Below are 23,874 nucleotides of genomic sequence, written 5' to 3' on the forward strand. Positions count from 1 at the left end.
TAAGACAGCTGTCTTTAATGCAGGCACCATATTGATTTGGAGCGTGTAACTGGTCTGGAGGAGGCTGAACTCTTAACCCCTTAAGGACGCAGCCTAGTTTTGGCCTTAAGGCTCAGAGCCCATTTTTCAAATCTGACATATTTCACTTTATGTGGTAATAACGCCGGAATGCTTAAACCTACCCAAGCGATTCTGAGATTGTTTTCTTGTGACACATTGGGCTTCATGTTCGTGGTAAAATTTGGTCGATATATTCAGTGTTTATTGGTTAAAAATTGCAAAATGTAGAGAAAATTTTGAAAAAATTACATTTTTCAGAATTTAAATGCATCTGCTTGTAAAACAGACGGTTATACCACCCAAAATAGTTACTAGTTCACATTTCCCATATGTCTACTTTAGATTGGCATCGTTTTTTGAACATTCTTTTATTTTTCTTGGACGTTACAAGGCTTAGAACATAAACAGCAATTTCTCATATTTTTAAGAAAATTTCAAAAGCCTTTTTTTTAAGGTACCTCTTGAGTTCTGAAGTGGCTTTGTGGGGCCTATGTATTAGAAACCCTGATAAAACATCCCATTTTAAAAACTAGACCCCTCAAAGTATTCAAAACAGCAGTTAGAACGTTTTTTAACCCTTCAGGCATTTCACAGGAATTAAAGCAAAGTGGAGGTGAAATTTGCAAATTTCATTTTTCTTGCTGAATTTCAATTTTATTCATTTTTTTTTCTGTAACACAGAAGGTTTTACCAGAGAAACACTACTAAATATGTATTGTCCAGATTCTGCAGTTTTTAGAAATGTCCCACATGTGGCCCTACTGCGCTCGTGGACTAAAACACAAGCCCTAGAAGCAAAGAAGCATCTAGTGCATTTTGAGTCCTCTTTTTTATTAGAATATATTTTAGGCAGCATGCCAGGTTTGAAGAGGTGTTGAGGTGTCAAAACAGTAGGAATCCCCCAATAGTGACCCCATTTTGGAAACTACACCCCTCGAGGAATTCATTTATGGTTGTTGTTACCATTTTGACCGCACAGTTTTTTCACAGCACGTATTTGAATTGGGCTCTGAAATGAAAAAAATTTCATTTTTTCCAATAAAATGTCATTTGTGATCAAAATTTCTTATTTTCACAGGGAACAAAATACCCCATTTTGTTGCCCAATTTGTCCTTAGTGTGGCAATACCCCATTTGTGGTGATAAACTGCCGTTTGAGCCCATGGGAGGGCTCAGAAGGAAAGGAGCGCTATATGTTTGTTGGAGTCCAGATTTTGTTGGATTAGTTTTCGGGTGCCATGTCGCATTTGCAGAGCCTCAGAGGTATCAAAGCAATGGAAACCCACCAAAAGTGACCCCATTTTGGAAACTACACCCCTCAAGGAATTCATTTATGGTTGTTGTTAGCATTTGACCACACAGTTTTTTCACAGCACCTATTTCAATTGGGCTGTGACATTAAAAAAATGACATTTTTTCCAATAAGATGTAATTTTTTACCAAAACTTCTTATTTTCACAGGGAACAAAATACTCAATTTTGTTGCCCAATTTCTCCTGAGTGCATCAATACCCCATTTGTGGCAATAAACTGCCGTTTGGGCCCATGGGAGGCCTCAGAAGGGAAGGAGCGCTGTGTGTTCTTTGGAGTACAGATTTTGCTGGTTTGGTTTTCGGGTGCCATGTCGCATTTGCAGAGTCCCAGAGGTATCAAAGCAATGGAAACCCACCAGAAGTGACCCCATTTTGGAAACTACACCCCTCAAGGAATTCATTTATGGTAATGTGACCATTTAGACTCCATAGTTTCTTCACAGAACTTATTTGAATTGGGCTGGGAATTAAAAAAAAATATATTTTTTCGAATAATATGTCATTTTAGCTCAAAAATTCTTATTTTCACAAGAAATAAAATACTCCATTTTGTTGCCCAATTTGTCCTGAGTGCGGCAATACCCCATTTGTAGTGATAAACTGCCGTTTGGGCCCATGGGATGGCTCAGAAGGAAAGGAGCACTGTGTGTTCTTTGGAGTACAGATTTTGCTGGATTGGTTTTCGGGTGCCATGTTGCATTTGCAGAGCCCCAGAGGTATCAAAGCAATAGAAACCCACCACAAATGACCCCATTTTGGAAACTACACCCCTCAAGGAATTCATTTATGGGTGTTGTGACCATTTTGACCCCATAGTTTTTTCACAGAACTTATTTGAATTGGGCTGGGAATGAAAACAAAATTATTTTTTTCAAATAATATGTAGTTTTGGCTGAAAATTTCTTATTTTCACAAGAAACAAAATACCCCATTCTGTTGCGCAATTTGTTCTGAGTGCCGCAATACCCCATTTGTGGTGATAAACTGCTGTTTGGGCCCATGGGGAGACGCAAAAGGAAAGGACCACCATTTTGCCTACTGGGGATTTTCTAGTGCAAAGTCATGTATGCAGAAGCCCCTGAGGTACCAGTACAGTTGAAACCCGCAAGAAGTGACCCCGTTTTAAAAACTACACCCTTAAGGCATTCATCTAGAGGTGTAGTGAGCATTTTGACCGGAGACCTACACCCCATAAACTGTAATGTGGGTTCTCCCGGGTATGGCAATACCCTACATGTGGCTGTTATCAGCTGCCTGGGCACACAGCAGGGCTCCGAGGGGAAAGACGAGGGGGGATAAGCTGTGCGGAGTGCATCAGGGTAAGTAAAATTGGGGTAAATTATAAACCAAGGGATGTATGATAAATTTTAAAACACTTTCATACAGAGCTCTGGTTATTCGGGACACGTGTCACATTGATATATTGTGTCATCCATTATCGCCCTCTTATAGCAGACTTTGCACCTCTTTTGACTTTTTCCCTTCTTGCCAGTTTGGGGAACTTCTCCTGGAAAGTGTTGCCCTGGTACGATGCGTGTGGGCTCGCTTCCAGAAGTACTGGGTGCCCCCCCTTCTTGGTCCCTAAAGATTAGGTTCTTGATAATCACCTCTTGAAATTCCAGGAAAGTTCCCGTCTGGCCTGCACATCGACGTAGCATGTATGCATTGTACAATGCCATCTGTATGATGTGCCCGGCCAGCTTCTTATACCTCACAGCATGGCGCTGTAGGGCTTCAGGGCTTGATCTTACAAGTCCATCCCTCCCATGTACCTATTGTAGTCCAGGAAGCAGTCTGGTTTGGGGGTGGCCTTTCCTTCATATAGCCTAAACCTGTAGGTATACCCTGATGCTCTCGCAGCTTATACATCTTCACGCCATACCTTGCCCTCTTACCCGGCAGGTACTCGCGGAATTGAACCCTCCCTTTAAAATGTACCAGGGACTCATCAATAGAAATACACTTCTCTGGGGTGTATGCTTGGGAAAACCGGGCACTGGAACGGTCTAATAGGGGTCTCCGTTTATACAAACGGTCAAAACTGGGGTCATCTCGGGGTGGGCACGGCTCATTATCAGTATAATGTAAGAAGCGAAGTATTGCCTCATTTATTTATTTTTTTAGGTTCCAGTTCAGTTGTGAAGTTGCTATGAGGGGCCCATATATTAGAAACCCCTATCAAACACCCCATTTTAGAAATTAGACCCCTCAAAGTATTCACAACAGCATTTAGAAAGTTTATGAACCCTTTAGGTGTTTCACAAAAATTTAGAGCAAAGTAGAGGTGAAATTTACTTTTTTTTTTTTTTGTCAGAAAATCCTCTTTATACCATTTTTTTTATAACACAAAAGGATTTATCAGTGAAACGCAACTCAATACTTATTGCCCAGATTCTGCAGTTTAGAGAAATATCCCACATGTGGCCCTCGGGCGGTAATGGACTGAAGCGCCGGCCTCCGAAGCAAACGTGCACCTAGTGGATTTTGAGCCTCCTTTTTATTAGGCACCATGTCCGGTTTGAAGAGGTCTTGTGGTGCCAAAACATTGGGAACCCCCCAAAAGTGACCCCAATTTGGAAACTAGACCCCTTGAGGAATCCATTGTAGTTTTCTTGGGGTGCATGCGGCTTTTTGATCAGTTTTTATTCTATTTTTAGGTGGCGTGGTGACTAAAAAACAGCAATTGTACGATTGTTTTTTTTTTCTTTTTTTTTTCAGCGTTCACCGTGCGCTATAAATGACATATTCACTTTATTCTGCGTGGCGATACGATTACGGCGATACCAGATGTTTATAGTTTTTTTTTATGTCTTATGGCGTTTGCACAATAAAATACGTTTTGTAAACAATCATTCACTTTTTCTGTTATCTTATTCTAAGAGCCAGAACTTTTTTATTTTTCAATCAATAAAGCCGTGCGAGGACTTATTTTTTGCGTAACGAACTGTAGTTTCCATCAGTACCATTTTTAGGTACATACGACTTTTTGATCTCTTTTTATTCCATTTTTTGGGAGGTGAAGTGACCAAAGAATTGTGATTGTGGTTCGGTTTATTATTATTTTATTTTACGGCGTTCACCGTGCGGGATAAATAATGAAATAATTTTGTAATTCAGGCCGTTACGGACGCGGCGATACCAATTATGTATAGTTTATTTGTTTGTTTATATATTTTTATTAATAATAAAGGACTGATAAGGTAAAAAGGGGGATTTTTACTTTTATTACTTTTAAATCTTTTATTTTCTTATTTTTACACATCTTTTTTTAACTTTTTTTTTACTTTATTACTTTGTCCCACTAGGGCACATGAGGGCAGGAGGCCCTGATCGCTATTCTAATACACTGCACTACATGCGTAGTGCAGTGTATTAGAACTGTCAGCTACTCACTGACAGCAAGCATAGTGGGTCCTGACGTTGTCAGGACCCACTAGGCTTCCATCTATGGCATAGCCGGACGCCATTGTTTGGTGTCCGGTTGCCATAGTCACCATCGCCGGCCGCTATCGCGTAGCAGGCCGGCGATGGCATCTTAACCCCTAAAAAGCCGCGATCTCTATAGAACGCGGCTTTTAAGGGGTTAATCAGCGGGGACACAGCGATCGGTCCCCGCTGTAGGAGCTGTGACAGCTGCTGAACAAGACAGCAGCTGTCACAGCTCCTGTATGTGTCGGGAGGACGGCCGAAACGGCCGTTACTCCCGAGACGTACTATTACGGCATGGAGCGCGAACGATACAGCTGCCATGACGTAATAGTACGTCAAGGAGCGGGAAGGGGTTAATGGTTGGTAGGGGATCAAATACTTATTTCTCTGTACACAATGCAAATAAATATATATAATTTTGACAATGTGATTTTCTTTTTTTTTTTTATATATATATAATCTATCTCTCACTGGTAAAATTAACCTGGCCTAAAAATTCTAGACTGTTCATGTATTTGACAGTGGGCAAACTTACAAAATCAGCAAGGGATCAAATACTTATTTCCTCCACTGTATATATATATATATAAGTTTTATATTCTCATATTGATTCCTATAAGAACAAGTGTGAAATCTGTGTACAGCATACTATTTTATTTTATTGTACTTTAATTAAGAATACTACCTCCATTCCCCCCTTTCTGTTAACACCCCTTCATAGCGAAGTGGTTTCTATTCTTGGTTGAGTCTTTATTTAAGGAAAACAATGCAATCTTCACACCTCCGTACGATTTTGTTTCTAGACCATAAGAATATGGAGCCTCTCCAATCCTGCACACAGATGGGAATGACGGCCGCATCAGACCGCAGCCGAATAATAATGAAGAATAGATCACATTGTGTATGTTGGAGATGGGGCCTGTAATATCCATTTTCTGCTGAGAATTTACAGCTTACAGAGCCTATTTTTCAGGCAATTATAATAATTATTCAACACACATTTAGCAATTATTTAAGTTCTTGCAGAGCAAAATTACAGCCTGGAAAGTCATTTTTGTTGTTTTTTTAAGTATTTTATTTGGCGCTTTCTCTGCAGAACTTTGAGATTTGTGTAATTAGCAGCTTACAATTTTGCTCAAAGGTATCGGCTTTACCGATGTACCAATTCACAAAAAAGTTGTGTTATATAAAAAAAAAAAATAGTGTGTAAAAATGTGGAATTCCCATAGAAATCAAACTGGTAACTGAATATTTGTAATCTGTGCTGGAAAAATAAAAGCAGGGATCGGTTTTCTAGCTGTAAAAACACAAAGTGAATGCCCACCCTTCAACACCATATCCAGTTTTCTAATCTGCAAATCCCCTGCAAAAACATTTTAAAAAATGTAACATGCTGAATGCCTGAAGCCAACACTAGAGGGAGCTTGCTGCATACTTTTTATACATCAAACTCAATAATAAAACCGTATGCCATTAGCTCCCTCTAGTGGTGACTGCAGGCAGCTAGCATGTTTTTTTGTTAATCTATTTTGTCTTTGCTTGGAATTTAGAGCTCTGTATCTTTAAAAAAAAATGGAGCTCCAACCACTTTAAATATAAAGTACAGTGCAAAGGTTTTAGGCAGTTGTGGAAAAATGCTGCAAAGTAGGAATGCTTTCAAAATAGAAGTGTTAATATTTTTTTTTTTATCAATTAACATAATACAAAGTGAATAAACAGAGGAGAAATCTAAATCAAATCCATATTTGGTGTGACCACCCTTTACCTTCAAAACAGCATCAATTCTTCTAGGTACACTTACACAAAGTCATGGATTTTTTAGGATTATAGCCCAGTGTTTGATTAACCAATTATACCAAACAGGTGATAATAATGATCATTTTCATATCTAGGATGAAGCACAGGCAGGAACTGTAACAGAAACAGCTGTTAAGGAGGCTTAAAACTGGGTGAGGAACAGCCAAGCTCTGCTACAAAGGTGTGGTTGTGGAAGACTGTTTCATGTCACAGGTCCACCATGGCAAGACTGAGCACAGCAACAAGACACACAGTAGTTATATGGCATCAGCATGGTCTCCCAGGCAAAGATTTCAAAGCAGACTGGGGTTTCAATATGTGCTGTTCAAGATCTTTTGAAGAAGCACAAAGAAATGGGCAACGTTGAGGAAGACAAATCATGCTTACCTCCCTTTATAATTGGAAGATGTCCAGCATGGGCATCAGCTCGGAACTGGCAGAAACCAGTGGGACCCAGATACACCAATCTACTGTTAGGAGAAGTCTGGCCAGAAGTGGTCTTCATGGAAGAATTGTGGCCAAAAAGCCATACCTGCTATGTGGAAACAAGAACAAGTGGCTCAGCTATGCACAAAAACATAGGAATTGGGGTGTAGAAAAATGGCAGCAGGTGCTCTGGACTGATGAGTCAAAATGTGAATATTTGGCTGTAACAGAAAGCAGTTTGTTCGCAGAAGGGCCGGTGAAGCATGGTGGAGGTTCCTTGCAAGTTTAGGGTTGCATTTCAGCAACTGGAGTTAGAGATTTGGTCAGAATTATGGTGTCCTCAATGCTGAGAAATACAGGCAGATACTCAGATACTTCTCCATTATGCAATACCATCTGGGAGGTGGTGGATTGGCTCCAAATTTATTCTGCAGCAGGACAACAACCCCACGTGGCTCCTTTAATCAACTGATTGGCGAGGGTTTCGGGTGTCAGACCCGCACCAATCTGATATTGATGACCTGTTCTAAGCAAATGGTCATCAATATCAAAGACCCAAAGGCCTTTTAACAAAGGAATGGCACAGTGCAGAGTTCTAAGAAAATATTTTCTTGGGGAATGCAAGTTTTAGCCTGAATCCCTTTTTCCCCCTTTCGTAGAGGAAACAAAAACAATAATATATTCAGCAATTACTTATGACCTATCTTCGCTTATCCTAGTCCCGATTTATTAATGGGATTTTTTTTTTACAAACAACCGTTATTACCTATCCACAGGTAGGTGATAAGTGTTAGATGACTCGGGATCTCACCTATGGGACCCCCAGTGATCACCAGTACAGAGGTCCCAGGTACCCAATCCTCATCACGTGCACGTCCGTGATGAAAAGCAGTTTGTATTGGCAGTCAAGAATGTTTTATTTGATATCCATGTATGTGTCCAAGTCTGCCCTGGGTGTATTGAGATTCAAGAAATACCTTCGTATACAGCACTGGATCAAGATCGGTGGGCAAAAAATATGGTGCGGCCCCCACCCCAGTAGTATCATATAATGTGGGCATAACTTGGGCTTAGTTCACATCTGCGTTGGGACTCCGTTCATGGGTTCCGTCTGAGCTTTCCGTCAGTGGAACCCATGAACGGAATACAAACAGAAACCATAGGCTTCTGTTTGCATCACGATTGATTTCAATGGTGACGGATCCGGTGCAAATGGTTTCCGTTGTGTAAGGGTTACGTCATTTTGACGGAATGAATCGCGCAGCCGACTACGGTATTCATTCTGTCAAAACAACGGAACCCTTACACATCGGTGACAAACGGAAACCATTTGCACCTATGGTTTCCGTTTGTTTCAGTTTGGATTCTGTTCATGGGTTCCCCTGATGGAAAGCTCCTATGAAGTCCATGAACGGAGTGCCGACACAGATGTGAACGAAGCCTTACAACGGACGTACATATCAGATCATTGTTGGCACATCCCACTGATGTCAACAGGATCTGTCAAAAATCGTATGTGTATGAGTGCAGTCTCACTGCCCCCTGGTGTCTACTTTTGTGTGAATAGATTCAGCATGTTGAATTTGAACACTTCCTTTCTTCAACAATGAGATAAGTGATTCAAGATGTATCTTGCAGTTACTAAACCCTTCTACCTATTGCAATAAACATACCTGCTTGCACACTGGATTTCTTCTACTTCGCAGTGCACAGGAGAAAGGGTTTTAGATCCCTATAGTAAATACTAATAAAATCTGCATAATTGCTTCCTCTGCCGCATTAAAACTTTGAGAAGATTTAAAGCTACCTCTAACAATATAAAACTGACTTACTGCTTGGGAGATCTGGGTGTAACTTGGTGGTGGAGGCCCCAAGGCAATTGCCCCGTTTGCCCTCCATGGCTTTGCCAGTATAGGTCTCGTTGTGCCCATCTATACATAAAACACTTCACAGACTTTTTTCAAAATTAAGCAGTATAAAACTAGAGAAAACCTTACTATTGCTGCTTTCAACTTCACCATAAACATTGCGTTATTTTGCGCACCAGGCAGCTCGGATTCCTTGTAACATACACACATTTCCTTTTCTGAAAAGGCCTGTTTGCATCAGATGAATAGTGTATAGAAACATAGCAATGAAATATGAACGATTGTCTTATTAAAACTTATCGGTGAAGGCACGAAAATCCCGCAAGTGTCAAGAATAATAGTTCATAGCATAATAAAGGTCCTTAGACCCTGCAGTACAATAAGCAATCAGATGTATTTTTTCAGCTCTAAAGGGATTTGGGATTGATTTTTAGCGATTAATTGTTGTAATATTCAATGTTAACCTAGATCATTATTCTTCAACAACAGGAGCTATGTAAAAGACATACACAGGGGTTTAACCCTCAGCTGACTGAAAACAGGAATATTTTGGTATAAATGCAAAAAACCCCAATATCTCACCCCCCTCATATCAAACTCACATGGGTCCAAAAAGATGAGATATGACGAAGAGTGAGTCAAGAGTAAAAATGTAACCATGGGGCCCCAAAGAAAAACTGCCGTTTCACTGTGACCACTTTCAGAAGCAAGTAAGGAAGCCCATGCGCATTAAAGTAATTATCCGGGAAGACAATTTTTTTTAATAGGGGCTACAAATTGAAATAAATAAACTAAAAAAAAGTGATACTTACCTTTCCTTGCCCCGGGCAATCCAGCGCTGACGTTCCTGCACTCCCGGTGGTTTTTTCCATGCACCGGTAGTACCGCTGGAGCCTCAGCGCTGGATTGGCAGGGACAAGGATAGGTAAGAGTTGCTTTTTTAGTTTATTTATTTAAAGAGGCTCTGTCACCAGATTTTGCAACCCCTGTCTCCTATTGCAGCAGATCGGCGCTGCAATGGAGATAAGAGTAACGAGCATTTTTGGCCAAGTTATGACCATTTTTATATTTATGCAAATGAGGCTTTCTAATGTACAACTGGGCGTGTATTGTGTATGTACATCTGGGCGTGTTTACTTCTTTTACTAGCTGGGCGTTAGGAATGGGAGTGTATGATGCTGACGAATCGGCATCATCCACTTCTCTTCGTTACCACCCAGCTTCTGGCAGTGCACAGACACACAGCGTGTTCTCGAGAGATCACGCTGTGACGTCACTTCCCCAGTTCCTGCATCGTGTCGGACGAGCGAGGACACATCGGCACCAGAGGCTACAGTTGATTCAGCAGCAACATCAGCGTTTGCAGGTAAGTAGCTACATCGACTTACCTGCAAACGCTGATGCTGCTGCAGAATCAAATGTAGCCTCTGGTGCCGATGTGTCCTCGCTCGTCCGGCACGATGCAGGACCTGGGGCAGGAAGTGAGTGACGTCACAGCGTGATCTCTCGAGAACACGCTGTGTGTCTGTGCACTGCCAGAAGCTGGGCGTTGTGAAGAGAAGTGGATGATACTTCTATTCACAACGCCCAGCTAGTAAAAGTAGTAAACACGCCCAGCTGTAACACACAATACACGCCCAGTTGTACATAACTTTAAACACGCCCAGTTGTACTTTAGAAAGCCTCATTTTCATAAATATAAAAATGGTCATAACTTGGCCAAAATGCTCGTTTTAAAAAAAACAAAAAACGTTACTCTTCTCTGCATTGCAGCGCCGATCTGCTGCAATAGCAGATAGGGGTTGCAAAATCTGGTGACAGAGCCTCTTTAATTTGCAGCACCTACTGAAAAAAATTCACTTCCCAGATGACCCCTTTAACTATCATACACTATCTAAAGTTTATGGCCACCTTAAGATTAGGACGTTTAAAGCTTATGATTATTTTTGACCCCACTGCCAGTGATCTAGCTTCAATTTACCAAAGCTCTTTTTTGCTCGACTCTTCAATGATCCACAGTGATCAGTAACTCTTTACCTCTAAGTGGACATGGTGCCACCTTATTTGCTGGGCGCCATACCACCTTCTTTGCCCATGGGTGGAGTCCTCACACTGAAGAGCTGCTTAAAGAGTTTTTACCAACAGAGAAAACCCTATATCAAAAAGCGGCTGGTGGGTCAATCAGCTGATCACCCTGAGTTCCGTTCCTGGCACCTCCCAGCAATCAGCTGATTTTGCCAGAGCAATCCACCACCAGCCAGGATTTGTAGTGTAGTATTGTATGGTGGTCACTCAGACAAATTGAAGGATGTCTCAAGTCTGCCAGAATGGGAGTAGCTCGTACAGAGTGACGCTCCATTCTGGTTAATAGAGGGCGGATTAAGGTTAAAGGGCTTGTCTACTTAGTATAGAATGTATCCATATGCCCTATTAGGAGATATGTATGTAATAATAGGGGTCACCGTTTTGTCCAAACTGGGACTACCCCTTCTCTAAATGGGGACCTGATGGCACTGGTTGCAACACCCCAAGCACTATTCCTCAAATTTGAAATATCCTCATTCTACTGAGCAATTATTTGGTTGTGGTACGTGATAGAATAGCGTAATTGCGCATCCATCTAGTTTATACTTCTCTCTCTGTTATAACTTCTGTATGTGGGACGGGGAACCAAAATAAGTCTATGTAGCATAGAAAAGATCTCTACTGTATTGTAGCTACTAAAGATTTCTGTTCTCATGTAAAATACATTGGTGGTCACCTAGACAGAGTACAAATGGTTGCTAAGCAACATACCCTACAGAATAAAGGAACTTAGATTCTGTAAATGTCTGTAATACCAACTAAACTAAATGTATATAGATAATTATAAGGGGTTGGTCTTGACCACTCAGCAGAATGATAACTTTATACCGTCTAACAAAGGCGGACCGAGTATTGTTAACATTAATCAGGACAACAATGTCATCCTCCTAGGTCTCCTTTTTGCACTGTTCTAGTGTTAGAATATTTATGTGTTCATCCTCTGCAGGCAAATCCGTAAGAACGTGTTCCTTTGATCTTCCTCGGGCTTGTGCATTTCATAAAACCCGAAGAGGAACAATTGCTTCTCTACGGGAAATCTATACTATATAATTTATATGCAATATGTTTTAGGAACGTTATATACGAAATGTAGTCCATTCATCTTTGAAGTTTTTTCATATGCATGTGTGATAAATAGTACTACTTGGTAATCTGGTGTTGAAGGAAATTAAAAAATTATTTTTTTTTCTTTAAGGGTTTTCCTCATCAGAATAAGGCTGCATTCGGATGGTCGGTCTGTGTGGTAGCCGTATTTAGTGCCTAGAATGGCATTGGATCCCATTATGTGTAATCAGAACAGCCTTTACCCCCCAAAAAAGCTTTTAGATTTTTCCTTTGCACAACACCAGTTTTGAGCTCACGCGTTTCTGGATCTACAACTCTGACTCATTCTCTTGAATGGGGCTGTGCTGCGGTTTTCTGCACATCACTTGGATGGCAACGACCCTGAGCAGAGAAAAGGCAAAAGGGGTGGCGGCGTTTTTATTTGTGCGGTCCTAAAGTTCAGAACCCCATTAATCAATAACTAAAAAGTTCCCTTAATGTCGTCTTTATGTTACTGAGACATGGCAGGAGATAACATTGATGGGGGAGTTGGGTCAATGAGCTTGGAGTCCGAGTCCCACCAAGAACAATTCGAACTCTCCAGTGCTGATCTGGGGTCTCGAAGTCTTGAAAAGCTCTCATGTTGGAATATCAATGACCGTACTTGTTTCAGTTGCTTTTTCAGAAACCATGTTAGAAATTCAGAATTACGGAAATTTAGTTGAGTACCAAAATGGGTCTGACAATGGTCCCTTCATTCCAAATATCCGTTTGCTCCCAGCTCTCTTTTGCACTGTGATAACACTAGGAGTTCGGACACTCGGTTGGTTTACCTGCAGTCCTTAAAACGTGGCTCGTTATTCTAAATGACAAACACTACTCTGCTACATCTGTATTTCTAAAATAAGCCAAGGGAAAATATCTTCTTCTATTGTTAATATCACCAGCCATTACGTACATATTTACTTAGATGCGAATGTTTTTTTTTCGTTTAGTCCCATTTTCTCAAGTAACTACCTTTTCTAACTGTTCGTATGAGATCAGCGTGTCTCGTGCCAGGAGATAAGCCTAGCTGTCAGACACATCACCCGTGAATAGAGCACAGCCGCACTTCTCTTTTCATCACCACTGTCTTTGACAATTAATATTTAATTTGAGAAATGCCATGCAGAATGACACTTAAAAGAAACACGGGCAATGTAATTTATTCAGTAATTCTCAAGTGGACTTTCCCAGATTTGAGAAGCTTGAGAATGTAGAGTACGGAACTCTTGAAGGTCCTTCTGCGGCATGTCAAGATCATTCACTGTGATATCGCCTCTGTTATGAGACAATGCAGCACTGCAGATGCTGCGCTAGATGTAGAACAGGATCAGGAGGAGACGATTTGAAAGCATGGGGCTCTTGTCTTTAATTGTATGGGAAATCTTTAATCATTAAAGTAGAATGCCTTAAAGGTACCTGTGCCTATCTTTTCTTTTTGGTTATGATTTTACATATTAAAATGTATATTTGTGCTTGGGACAGGCCACAGTGGAGATCTGATCCCTGGGAAGGCTTAACAGCTAAGCTGCAGTAGCATTGGAGAGCGAGAAAAAAGACAGAGCGCCGGCGCACATAGCGCATCATCCGATGGATTTTTTTTTTTTAAAAAAAGGGGTAAGGTGATGTGGTTCTGCTCACCTGGTGGTGATGTGGTAGAAGCACAATGTCCTGATGTGTAGATCTGTAGGATGGGACTGCAGCCTGGAGTCCGTTCAGGGGCCGCAAAGGCACCGTGGATATGTCCGGATGCAAAGAGGAATGAAAACAACGGATTAACGTACCTGGCGCTGCCCCTCATTAGGATAACCGGATACTGGAATCTTCTGATCCTTTTTTATTTTTTACCTTATGAGTCACAATAAAATTTGAAAGATCGAAGTGAAATAAAAATCCATAGGTTTATTTCAGTGTAAGTACAGCAACGCATCGGACCGATCTCTTCATCAGGCTAAAAACGCATATACAATGTCAAACAGCAGTGGCTTTATATCTTTAAAAAGACCCCCAAAGAAAACTTTGGGGTCAGGGGTCAGCAGTGATGCCTTCCAATACAATAAAAAAAACAGGTGGGGGAAATACTTGATAGCAACCTTATTGTATTTGAATTCATTACTCCTGACCCCTGACCCCAAATTTTTCTTTTTAAAGATATAAAGCCACTGCTGTTTGTTGACTTTTTATATGCGTTTTAGCCTGATGAAGAGATCGGTCCGGTTTCGAAACGCGTTGCTGTACTTACACTGAATTAAACTTATGGATTTTTATTTCACTTCGATCTTTCGAATTCTACTGTGATCCATAAGGTGAAAAAAGGATCAGAAGATTTCATCATCCTGTTACCCTAATAAGGGACAGGAACGTTAAAGTTTTTTTCATTCCTCTTTGCAAGCTGCAGTACCAGGCGCAGCCACACTCTTCTGGACATCCATGTGCAAGATAGTGCAGTGAAGGGTCAATTGATTATGCTGATCGATGGGGTAAAAGGGCATATGGTTTTTCAGTAGGGAATAATCCTTTAATTTGGGAATGTGCTTCAGTTTATCGTGACAGGAGACCCATCAACAGCGTGCATGCTATACAGTATATATCAAATAGGACTTCAAAACTATTGCCTGAAACCAAGATAATAAGACCACCTCCAGACAGAGGTCCGGTGAAATGGAGTGATTGGACAGTGGTCCACAATGGTAGTTGACTGCCCAAATTGTCTTTTGATTTAAGACCGCAGGGCAGCCAAGGAGTCTTCTAGTAACAAAGTTTACAACTTTTGAAGATGTAAAATGGTATAATCAAATTTAATTTAAAAAAATACTTAAAGGGGTTGTCCGGTTTTAGCAAATTAAAGTAATTTCCTGTTTATTGAAAAGATATGCCATTTTCCAATACACTTTCTTTATTAATTCCTCCTCGTTTTCAAGATCTCTGCTTGCTGATATTCTTTGGGATCATTCAATAACTTTTAATTATACAAAAATTAACTACCATAATTTGCTGAAACCGGACAACCCCTTTAAGTTTCTGAACCCAATGACAATGCCCTGTCAAGTCTGACCCTAATTGTTGATACAAGTTGGTATTCACGTAAAACTTTCATGTATTTGTCTTCTCATAGGTAAATCTTGGAGGCAACCAATTCCTATTTTCACTTGTAAAAACTCCAGAAATGATGCCCTGCTTCTCCCTGAGACATGATGTGGACGCACTTCTGTGGCAGCCAGTTTCCAGCCAAGGTGGCAATTTATGGGAACATGCAGCAACGTTCAATGCTCTCGGTAAGCGGTCATTGATAAACAGTCAGCCCGCTGTTATTCTGTCAATGCATCGGGGTGATTTAGGCTATGTTCACACTAAGTTTTTTGGAGGCGGAATTTCTGCCTCAAAATTTCGTTTGGAAGTTTGAGGCAGATTTTCCTCTCCCTGCACGCCGATTTTCGCTGCGTTTTTCGCCCGCGGCCATTGAGCGCCGTGGGCATAAAACGCCGCGAAGTATGCTTTCTCTGTCTCCCATTGAAGTCAATGGGAGGTCAGAGGCGTAAACGCCCGAAGATATGGCATGTCGCTTCTTTTTCCCGCGAGGTGGTTTTACCGCTCGCGGGAAATAGACGCCTCCGCCTACCATTGAAATCAATGGGAGGCATTTTTGGGCCGTTTTTGACAAGTTTTTTGGCGCAGTTTCCGCGTGAAAAACGCGTCAAAAAACTCAGTGTGAACATAGCCTTAAAGTGTACTTCCAGTATTGAATGAAAGAGCATATGCTGCTGTATTTAATATAACCTTTAAGCAAAGTTCTCCTTTCTGAGCTCCCGCGGCACAGCCACTCTCCTGTTACTGTCTGAAAAGCTCCAGCGGCAGACAGCTCTGTGGTATTCCTAGCTACCAGCAACCCTCACTTTGCTGCTCCTATTGTTCTCAATAGGGGCTTTGCAGCAGAGACTTCCTGCGGGCTACGGATGCCTAGAAGACAGGGCTTTATGTGCCGCTGGAGCTTTTCAGACAGTAGCAGTAGAGTGCAGCACGGGTGTCTCTGCTGCTGGAGCTCAGAAGGGAGTAGGACTCCGCTAATCTACTCCATTGCAAAGTTAAAGCTTATAGTAACTCCTGCAGCATATAACTTTTCATATATATGTGAAGGTACCTTAAAGTATGCTACACGAACACCTCTCTAAAGCTGCTCTCATTCATAAGATCACTTCCGCGCCAATCACTCCTTCTGCGTGTATTTTTATTGTACAGTTGGGGAAATATCTGAATTAAATTTTTGCAGACAACTTTACATGTGGCGTTATTATTGCGACTTCCCATGATGGACATATTGGTGCAGTTGCCTAATCGCTTAACTTTGACAGTTTTCCTTTATTGCTGTATTTATTTTAATAAATTTTAACGCTTTGTACACCGCACTATCAATAGGTTTGTTGCGCAGTCATTCATAACGTATCACCATAAACGAGCACGGTATCTGATGCCTCTCCTCCACCGAAAGCCGGGCATCTGAATAGGAGTGTTTAGGATGGTGTGAAAATGAAATTGGTGTTGTGAGGCGAGGTTATATTAGATTAGTGGACTGCTGTGCTCAGGCTTATAACCTTAACACATGGATGTCTCACAGGTACTGTCACCCATATGAGAACCTACTAATGGCCAGGGAGAGCGATAGGAGTCATGGCGAAAGAGGCTCTATTACCATGGAAACAGAACTTTGGATTATATTAGTCTTGTTTGTTTTGACTGAAAAATTTATACAAATATCAATAATGTGATAAAGTTAGAGTACATGGACAAAAGTATTGGGACGCCTACAGGAGCTTTTGGTTCCCCCTTTGAACATAAAACTGCTTCCATTCTTCTGGGAAGTTTTTCTACAAGATTTTGGAGTGCGTCTGTGGGAATTTTTGCCCATTCGTGCAGAAGAAAATTTGTGAGGTCAGACACTGATGTTGGGGGAGGGGGCCTGACTCACAATCTCCGTTCTAGTTCATCCCAAAGGTTTTCAATGGGGTTGAGGTCAGGGCTCTGTGCGGCCAGTCAAGTTCTTCCACACCAAACTCACCTGACCAACCGACCAACCAACCAACCAACCATGTGTTTATGGACTTTGTGCACTGGGGCACAGTCATCCTGGAACAGAAAAGGGTCGTATCCCAAACTGATCCCACAAAGTAGGAATTGTCTAAAAGTCTTGGTATGCTGAAGCATTAACCCCTTAGTGACCAGCCTATTTTAAGGCCTTAATGACCAAGCCCATTTTTTTTGTTTTTCCATCGTCGCATTTAAAGAGCTATAACTTTTTTTTATTTTTCCGTCGACATAGCTATATGGGGACTTTTTTTGCGTGGGATTAGTTGTATTTTTTAATGTCACCATTTTGGGGTACATAGAATTTTTTTATTAACTTTTTGGCGGGCGAATAGAAAAATAAACTTCCGCCATTTGTTTTTTTTTCTTTTTTTTAAAAAAAAGTTGCACGTCTCTCTGAAAAAGTGGCTTTGCATTACTATGGCCCCATGCACACGACCGTAATTTTGGGGCCGTAATCGCGGATTAAAATACAGTTCCATTCATATCTATGGCCCAAGGACACCTTCCCGTACATTTCCGGGAAGGTGTCTAGGACGTAGAAAGCATCCGTAAAAAATAGGACGTCCTGTTTTTTTTATTTTACAGACCGTGCTCCCATACTTTATAATGGGAACACGGCCCGCAAATGCAGATGATTGTCCGCGGCCGCCGTGCCTGTAATGCCGGACCGTGACTATGTGCATGGTCGTGTACATGGGGCCTTACCTGTGGTGTTTGGAAACCTGAAAAACAAGCTGCACAACTGACTGGAATGTCCGAACGCAGGAGGACATAATCTTCACTTGATCCCTAAAAGCTATATAGCTTTTTAATATACTTCGCTCATCTGTTTCTTCTGTGAGCTAAACAGCCAGGACGCCGGACTGATACATTGTAGCAAATGACCAGAGAGATTTGTATTCAGCTGACAGATCATTGTCTAGACTGGATACAATTGTATCCCCTTTCCCATCTCAAAGCAGGACCAGCTATGTAGGGTTTGTTGATTGTGACTCTAAGCGTTCTCATTCACTGACAGCAAACACCTTAAAAATGGTGAGGAATGGAATCACAAATTATATTAGAAAGCTGTAGAACTATTTATTTATGTAGTGATCAACTTTTATTAACACCTTCAGGACTGAGCCTGTTTTGGCCTTCAGGACAAAGCCGATTTTTCAAATCTGACATGGGTCACTTTATGTGGTAATAACTCCGGAATGCTTTTACTTATCCAAGCGATTCTGAGATTGTTTTCTCGTGACACATTGTACTTTATGTTAGTGAAAAAATTTGGTTGATAAATTCAATATTTATTTGTAAAAAACACCAAGATTTGGAGAAAATGTGCAAAAATTAGCATTTTTCTAAATTTAAATGTATCTGCTTGTAAAACAGATAGTAATACCACACAAAATAGTTACTAGTTAACATCCCCCATATGTCTACTTTATGTTTGCATCGTTTTTTGAACATCCTTTTATTTTTCTAGGACGTTATAAGGCTTAGAACTTTAGCAGCGATTTCTCATATTTTCAAGAAAATTTCAAAAGGCGATTTTTACAAGGAACAGTTCAGTTCTGAAGTGGCTTTGAGGGCCTTATATATTAGAAAGTCCCCATAAATCACCCCATTTTGAAAACTGCACCCCTCAAAGTATTCAAAACAGCATTCAGAAAGTGTATTAACCCTTTAGGCGTTTCACAGGAATTAAAGCAAAGTAGAGGTGAAAGTTACAAATTTCATTTTTTTTTTACAAAATTCATTTGTAATACATTTTTTTTCTATACCACAGAAGGTTTTACCCGAGAAATGTAACTTATTATTTATTGCCCAGATTCTGCAGTTTTTAGAAATACCCCACATGTGGCCCTAGTGCGGTCATGGACTGAAACACAGGCCTCAGAAGCAAAGGAGCACCTAGTGTATTTTGGGGCCTCCTTTTTTTTTTAGCATATATTTTAGGTACCATGTCAGGTTTGAAGAGGTCTTGTGGGGCCAAAACAATAAAGACCCCCCAAAAGTGACCTCATTTTGGAAACTACACCCCTCAGGGAATTTATCTAGGGGTATAGTTAGCATTTTGAACCCACAGTTTTTTTTGCTAAATTTATTTGAATTAGTTTGTGAAGATGAAAATCTACTTTTTTTCTGAAAAAACGTAGAAATTTTAAATTTTTTCAAGGAATAAAAGAGAAAAAACACCCCAACATATGTAAAGCAATTTCTCCTGATTATAGCAATACCCCATATGTGGTAATAAACTGCTGTTTGGACCCACAGCAGGACTCAGAAGGGAAGGAGCACCATTTGGATTTTGAAATTCTGATTTTGCTGGAATAGTATTCAGTGCCATGTCCCGTTTGAAATGCACTGGAGGGAACAAAATAGTGGAAACCCCCGGAAAGTGACCCCATTGTGACCTACACTCATCATGGAATTTTTCTAGGGGTAAAGTTAGCATTTTGACCCCACGGTTGTTTTTCTGAATTCATTGGAATTATTCTGTAAAGGTAAAAATCGACTTTCTTTCTGAAAAAGGTAGCCATTTTTAATTTTTACAAGGAATAAAGGAGAAAAAGCACCCCAACATTTGTAAAACAATTTCTCCCGATTACAGAAATATGCCATATGTGGTAATAAACTGCTGTTTGGACCCAGAGAAAGGCTTCGAAGGGAAGGAGCGCTATTTGGCTTTTGGAGCTCAAATTTAGCTGAAATGGTTTTTGGGTGCCATGTCGCGTTTGCAAAGCCCCTGAGAGGCCAAAACAGTGGAAACCCCCCAAAAGTGGAAATTACACCACTTAAAGAATCTATCTAGGGATATAGTGGGCATTTAGACCCCACAAGTCTTTTGCAGGATTTATTAGAATTAGGCCGTGAAAATGAATATCAACATTTCTTCCACTAAAATGTTGCACTTTTTTTAATTTCACAAAGGATAAAGGGGGTAAAAGCTGCCCAACATTTGTAAAGCAATTTCTCCCGAGTACGGCAATACCACACGTGTGGTCATAAATGGTTTTTCATTAGAAAGTAATTCACCCTTTCTGGACTGATCCATTTTTTTCTTTTCCTTTTTAGTTTTTTCCTCCCCGCGTTCCAAGAGCCACAACTTTTTTATTTTTCAGTCAATAGAGCGGTAAGAGGGCTTATTTATTGAGGGACGAGCGGTCGTTTTTATTGGTACCATTTTTTGGTACATACAACTTTTTGAGCACTTTTTATTACATTTTTAGGTAGAGCGAAGGTGACCAAAAAAACAGCGATTTTGCAATTTTAAATTATTTCTTTTTCACGTGAGACGCTCCATACATCACCCCCCACACTAAGACATGCTATGTTGTGGTGCGCGAAGGGGTTAATGCGCAGCGCATGGTGCGGAGTGAAAATTAACATTTTCCACTCATATGCCATTTTAGTGCACTACATGTTATGAACAGTTTGTGCCACTGAAGACAAATGCCTCATAAAATATTAACCGGGTTCTCCCGGGTATGGCGATGCCATATCTGTGGATGTAAATTGGTGTTTAGGCACGCTGCAGGGCTCAGAAGGGAGGGACGCCATTTGGCTTTTGGGGCGCAGATGTAGCTTGGTAGTTGTTCTGTTTGGCGTTTTGCTGGTATTTCAGTTTATAAGATGGGGGCATATGTAATCTGTGCGGAGTACATCAGGGTACATGTTATCTGTGCGGGGTACATCAGGGTATAATAAGAGGGTATAATAATGGGGTAAATAAATAATAATCCGCAGATGTGTGGCCGGTGTCTCACTGATAAATGGCGCCAGATCTTATCTGCTTTTGGAACACTCTGCACATTTTGCATCGCCATATTCTGGGAGCCAGACCTTTTATATTTTTTCACCACCGGAGCTGTTTGAGGGTTTATTCGTTGCGGGACAATCTGTAGTTTTCATTGGTACCATTTTGGGGTACCAGAAATTTTTTTGATCACGTTTTATTCCATTTTTTGACAAGCCAGGTGACCAAAAACCATCAATTCTGACAATGTTTTTTATTCGTTTTTTTATGGCCTTCGCCCTGGGCTATAAATGACCATTATACTTTATTCTGCGGGTCGATACGATTACAGAGATACCAGATGTATATAATTTTGTTCTGTTTTGCAGCGTTTGTGCAATAAAATCACTTATTTATAAAATAAATACATTTTTGTGTCACCCTAATCTGAGAGCCATAACGTTTTTATTTTTCAGTCAAAAAAGCGCTGTAAGGGCTTGTTTTTTGCGGGACGGGATGTAGTTTGTATTGGTATCATTTTGGCGTACATGCGACTTTTTGATCACTTTTTATTGTATATTTTGGGAGGGTTGGTAACCAAAAAATTGTGATTCGGGCACTGTTTTTCGTTTATTTTTTTTGCGGTGTTCACCGTGCGGGAAAAATAATATTACAATTTTATAGTTGGGGTCGTTACGAACGCGGCGATACCAAATATGTGTACTTTTTTTAACGTGTTAATTTTTTTCCTATAATAAAAGACTTATTATAGGAAAAAAAGCATTCTTTGTTTATGTCGCTTCTAACTTTTATTTTTACACTTTTTAAAAACATTTTTATTATCTTTTTTTAACTTTTTTTACTTGTCCCACTAGGGGACACTTAGACTTGCAGCTCTGATCGCTGCTGGAACACATTACACTACACACGTAGTGTAATGTGTTCTAACTGTCATTGTGACGTAACTGTCACACTGACAGGAAGCATCGGAGGACCGGCAGGAGGCTGCTCCTCCGAGGCTTCCGTACATGGCAACCCGGAGGTCATTGTCTGGCCTCTGGTTGCCATGATAAGGATCGCCATCCCCTGCAAATACATGTGGGGGGCTGCCGATCCGCTGTAAACCTCTTCGATGTGGTGATCGCAATCGACCACCGCATCGAAGGGGTTAATTGCCGATTTCAGCGGCAACAGGCCGCTGATCGGCAACGGGGAGAGCAGGGCTGACACCCTGCACAGTTAACCGCCGCTGCGGTGTAGCGCCGCGCGGCGGTTAACTGTTAAAGCGCGGACGTAACTGCACGCCCAGGTGCGCGAAGTTACTTCTCACCTGGACGTGCATTTACGCCAAGGTGTGGGAAGGGGTTAAAGGGTAACTAAATGTTAGATTTATGCTAATGATTTCTTAATGACCAACTGGGCGTGTTTTTACTTTTGACCAAGTGGGCGTTGCAAAGAGGAGTGTATGACTCTGACCAATCCGTGTCATACACTTTTCTCCATTTATGTCCATTTGTATTCACAGCACAGCGTGCTCACGCTGTGCTGTCACACCCACATTAACTTTACTGAAGTGTCTTGAGAGTGAATTGACATCACCTCCAGCCAGGACGCGATGTCTATTCACACTCCTGACACTTCGGTCAAGTTACTGTGGGTCTTACGCACGGCACAGCGTGATCTCGCGAGATCACGCTGTGAATTACATAATTTATAATCTGGTGATCGAGCCTCTTTAATGACAAGTTTATTTCTGCTACGTAGAAAATATACCTTAACGTTTGTGTCACTTTTCAGGGTACGTCCAAGCATCAAAACAAGACAAGAAGTTTTTCACCTGTGCTCCCGATTTCTCCTTCGCGGCCCTGTGTGAGTGTGTTCGTCGGATATTCATCTACCGCCAGCCCACCCCGATGTCCACAGTACTGTACAACCGGAAAGAAGGCAGACACGTAGGACAGGTTGCTAAGCAGCAGGTAGTAAGTCTTGAGAGCAGCGATGCCATCTTAGGTTTTCAAGCTACCAACGAGCGACTTTTTGTTCTAACCACGAAGAAAACATTTGTGATAAGGGTAAATGCTGCGGACTAATGAGCCAACCACACGAGTCTCATCTCTGCTCATCCTGGGTCACATACTCCTACACAAGCTTTTGTATCCAGGCTGCATCATTTTTTAAATGTTTTCGTAATCTTCTTGTTCACCAATAAAACATTAAAAACCTATGTATCCTATATGTTAATATAATTGACTGTAAATTCTATGAATAATATACAAATACGGTGCTTTTCAGTTTCCCGCGCAGTTTATAAGTCATATTTCATGAATGAAGAGGAGTATAGCCCATAAATCAGTGGTCTCCAACCTGTGGCTTTACAACTGTTGCAAAACGACAACTCCCATTATTCCCCGACTATCTGTAGCGCTTATATAATGCTAGGAGTTGAAGATTTTCAAGTGATAACTCACTGAATTAAAGTTTATGTACACTTTTGTAGCCCTTTTAATAACGCCAGGGGATCTAAAATAATGAATAAAATAGCTTAGCTTAGTGTTGATGCAAAAAATTATATCCTACCGTTTTTTGTGTGCAGCTCCTATGTCATGGTAACAGACTACAAACAAACCCTATTCGTAGTCTGATCCTACAGTCAAGTTTTACTTCCTTCCATCTGTCCCCTCTCTTACGGTCTGTAGGTTTTCAAGCAGGATAGGAAAGGAAGAATCACTGCAGGATCAAATTAATTGGAAACACAAACACATTCGTCTGCATAGTAGCTGAATTCACAAAACGGTAGGATATTTTTAATCGAGACTATATGCAAAGTTGCTTCATGTATTATTTTAGCTGCATTCAAGGATTAAAAATGGTTGCAAAAGTTTGCACAATAGTTGAGAAGTATGTTAGTACGGTGGCCAGATTTGTGTGATTGGTATTATACTGTAGATGAGTGACACATGGAAAATCACAAGATCCCATGATCTATATTATAGACAATCTATAT

At 40.9% G+C, this 23,874-nt stretch overlaps 1 protein-coding gene across 1 annotated transcript in view; it reads left to right on the forward strand.

Moving 5' to 3' along the window:
* Positions 1-23,094, forward strand: part of NUDCD1 (NudC domain containing 1) — a 142,644-nt gene extending 119,550 nt beyond the window's left edge. The window contains exons 9-10 of the mRNA XM_075825820.1: positions 15,180-15,339; positions 22,668-23,094. Of these exons, the coding sequence (XP_075681935.1) occupies positions 15,180-15,339; positions 22,668-22,960 (453 nt within the window). The 3' untranslated portion in view covers positions 22,961-23,094. The remainder of the gene's footprint in view (positions 1-15,179; positions 15,340-22,667) is intronic.
* The last annotated feature ends 780 nt before the right edge of the window (positions 23,095-23,874 follow it).

This window comes from Rhinoderma darwinii, chromosome 5 (assembly GCF_050947455.1).
Source record: "Rhinoderma darwinii isolate aRhiDar2 chromosome 5, aRhiDar2.hap1, whole genome shotgun sequence".
In the NCBI taxonomy this organism is placed as follows: domain Eukaryota; kingdom Metazoa; phylum Chordata; class Amphibia; order Anura; family Rhinodermatidae; genus Rhinoderma; species Rhinoderma darwinii.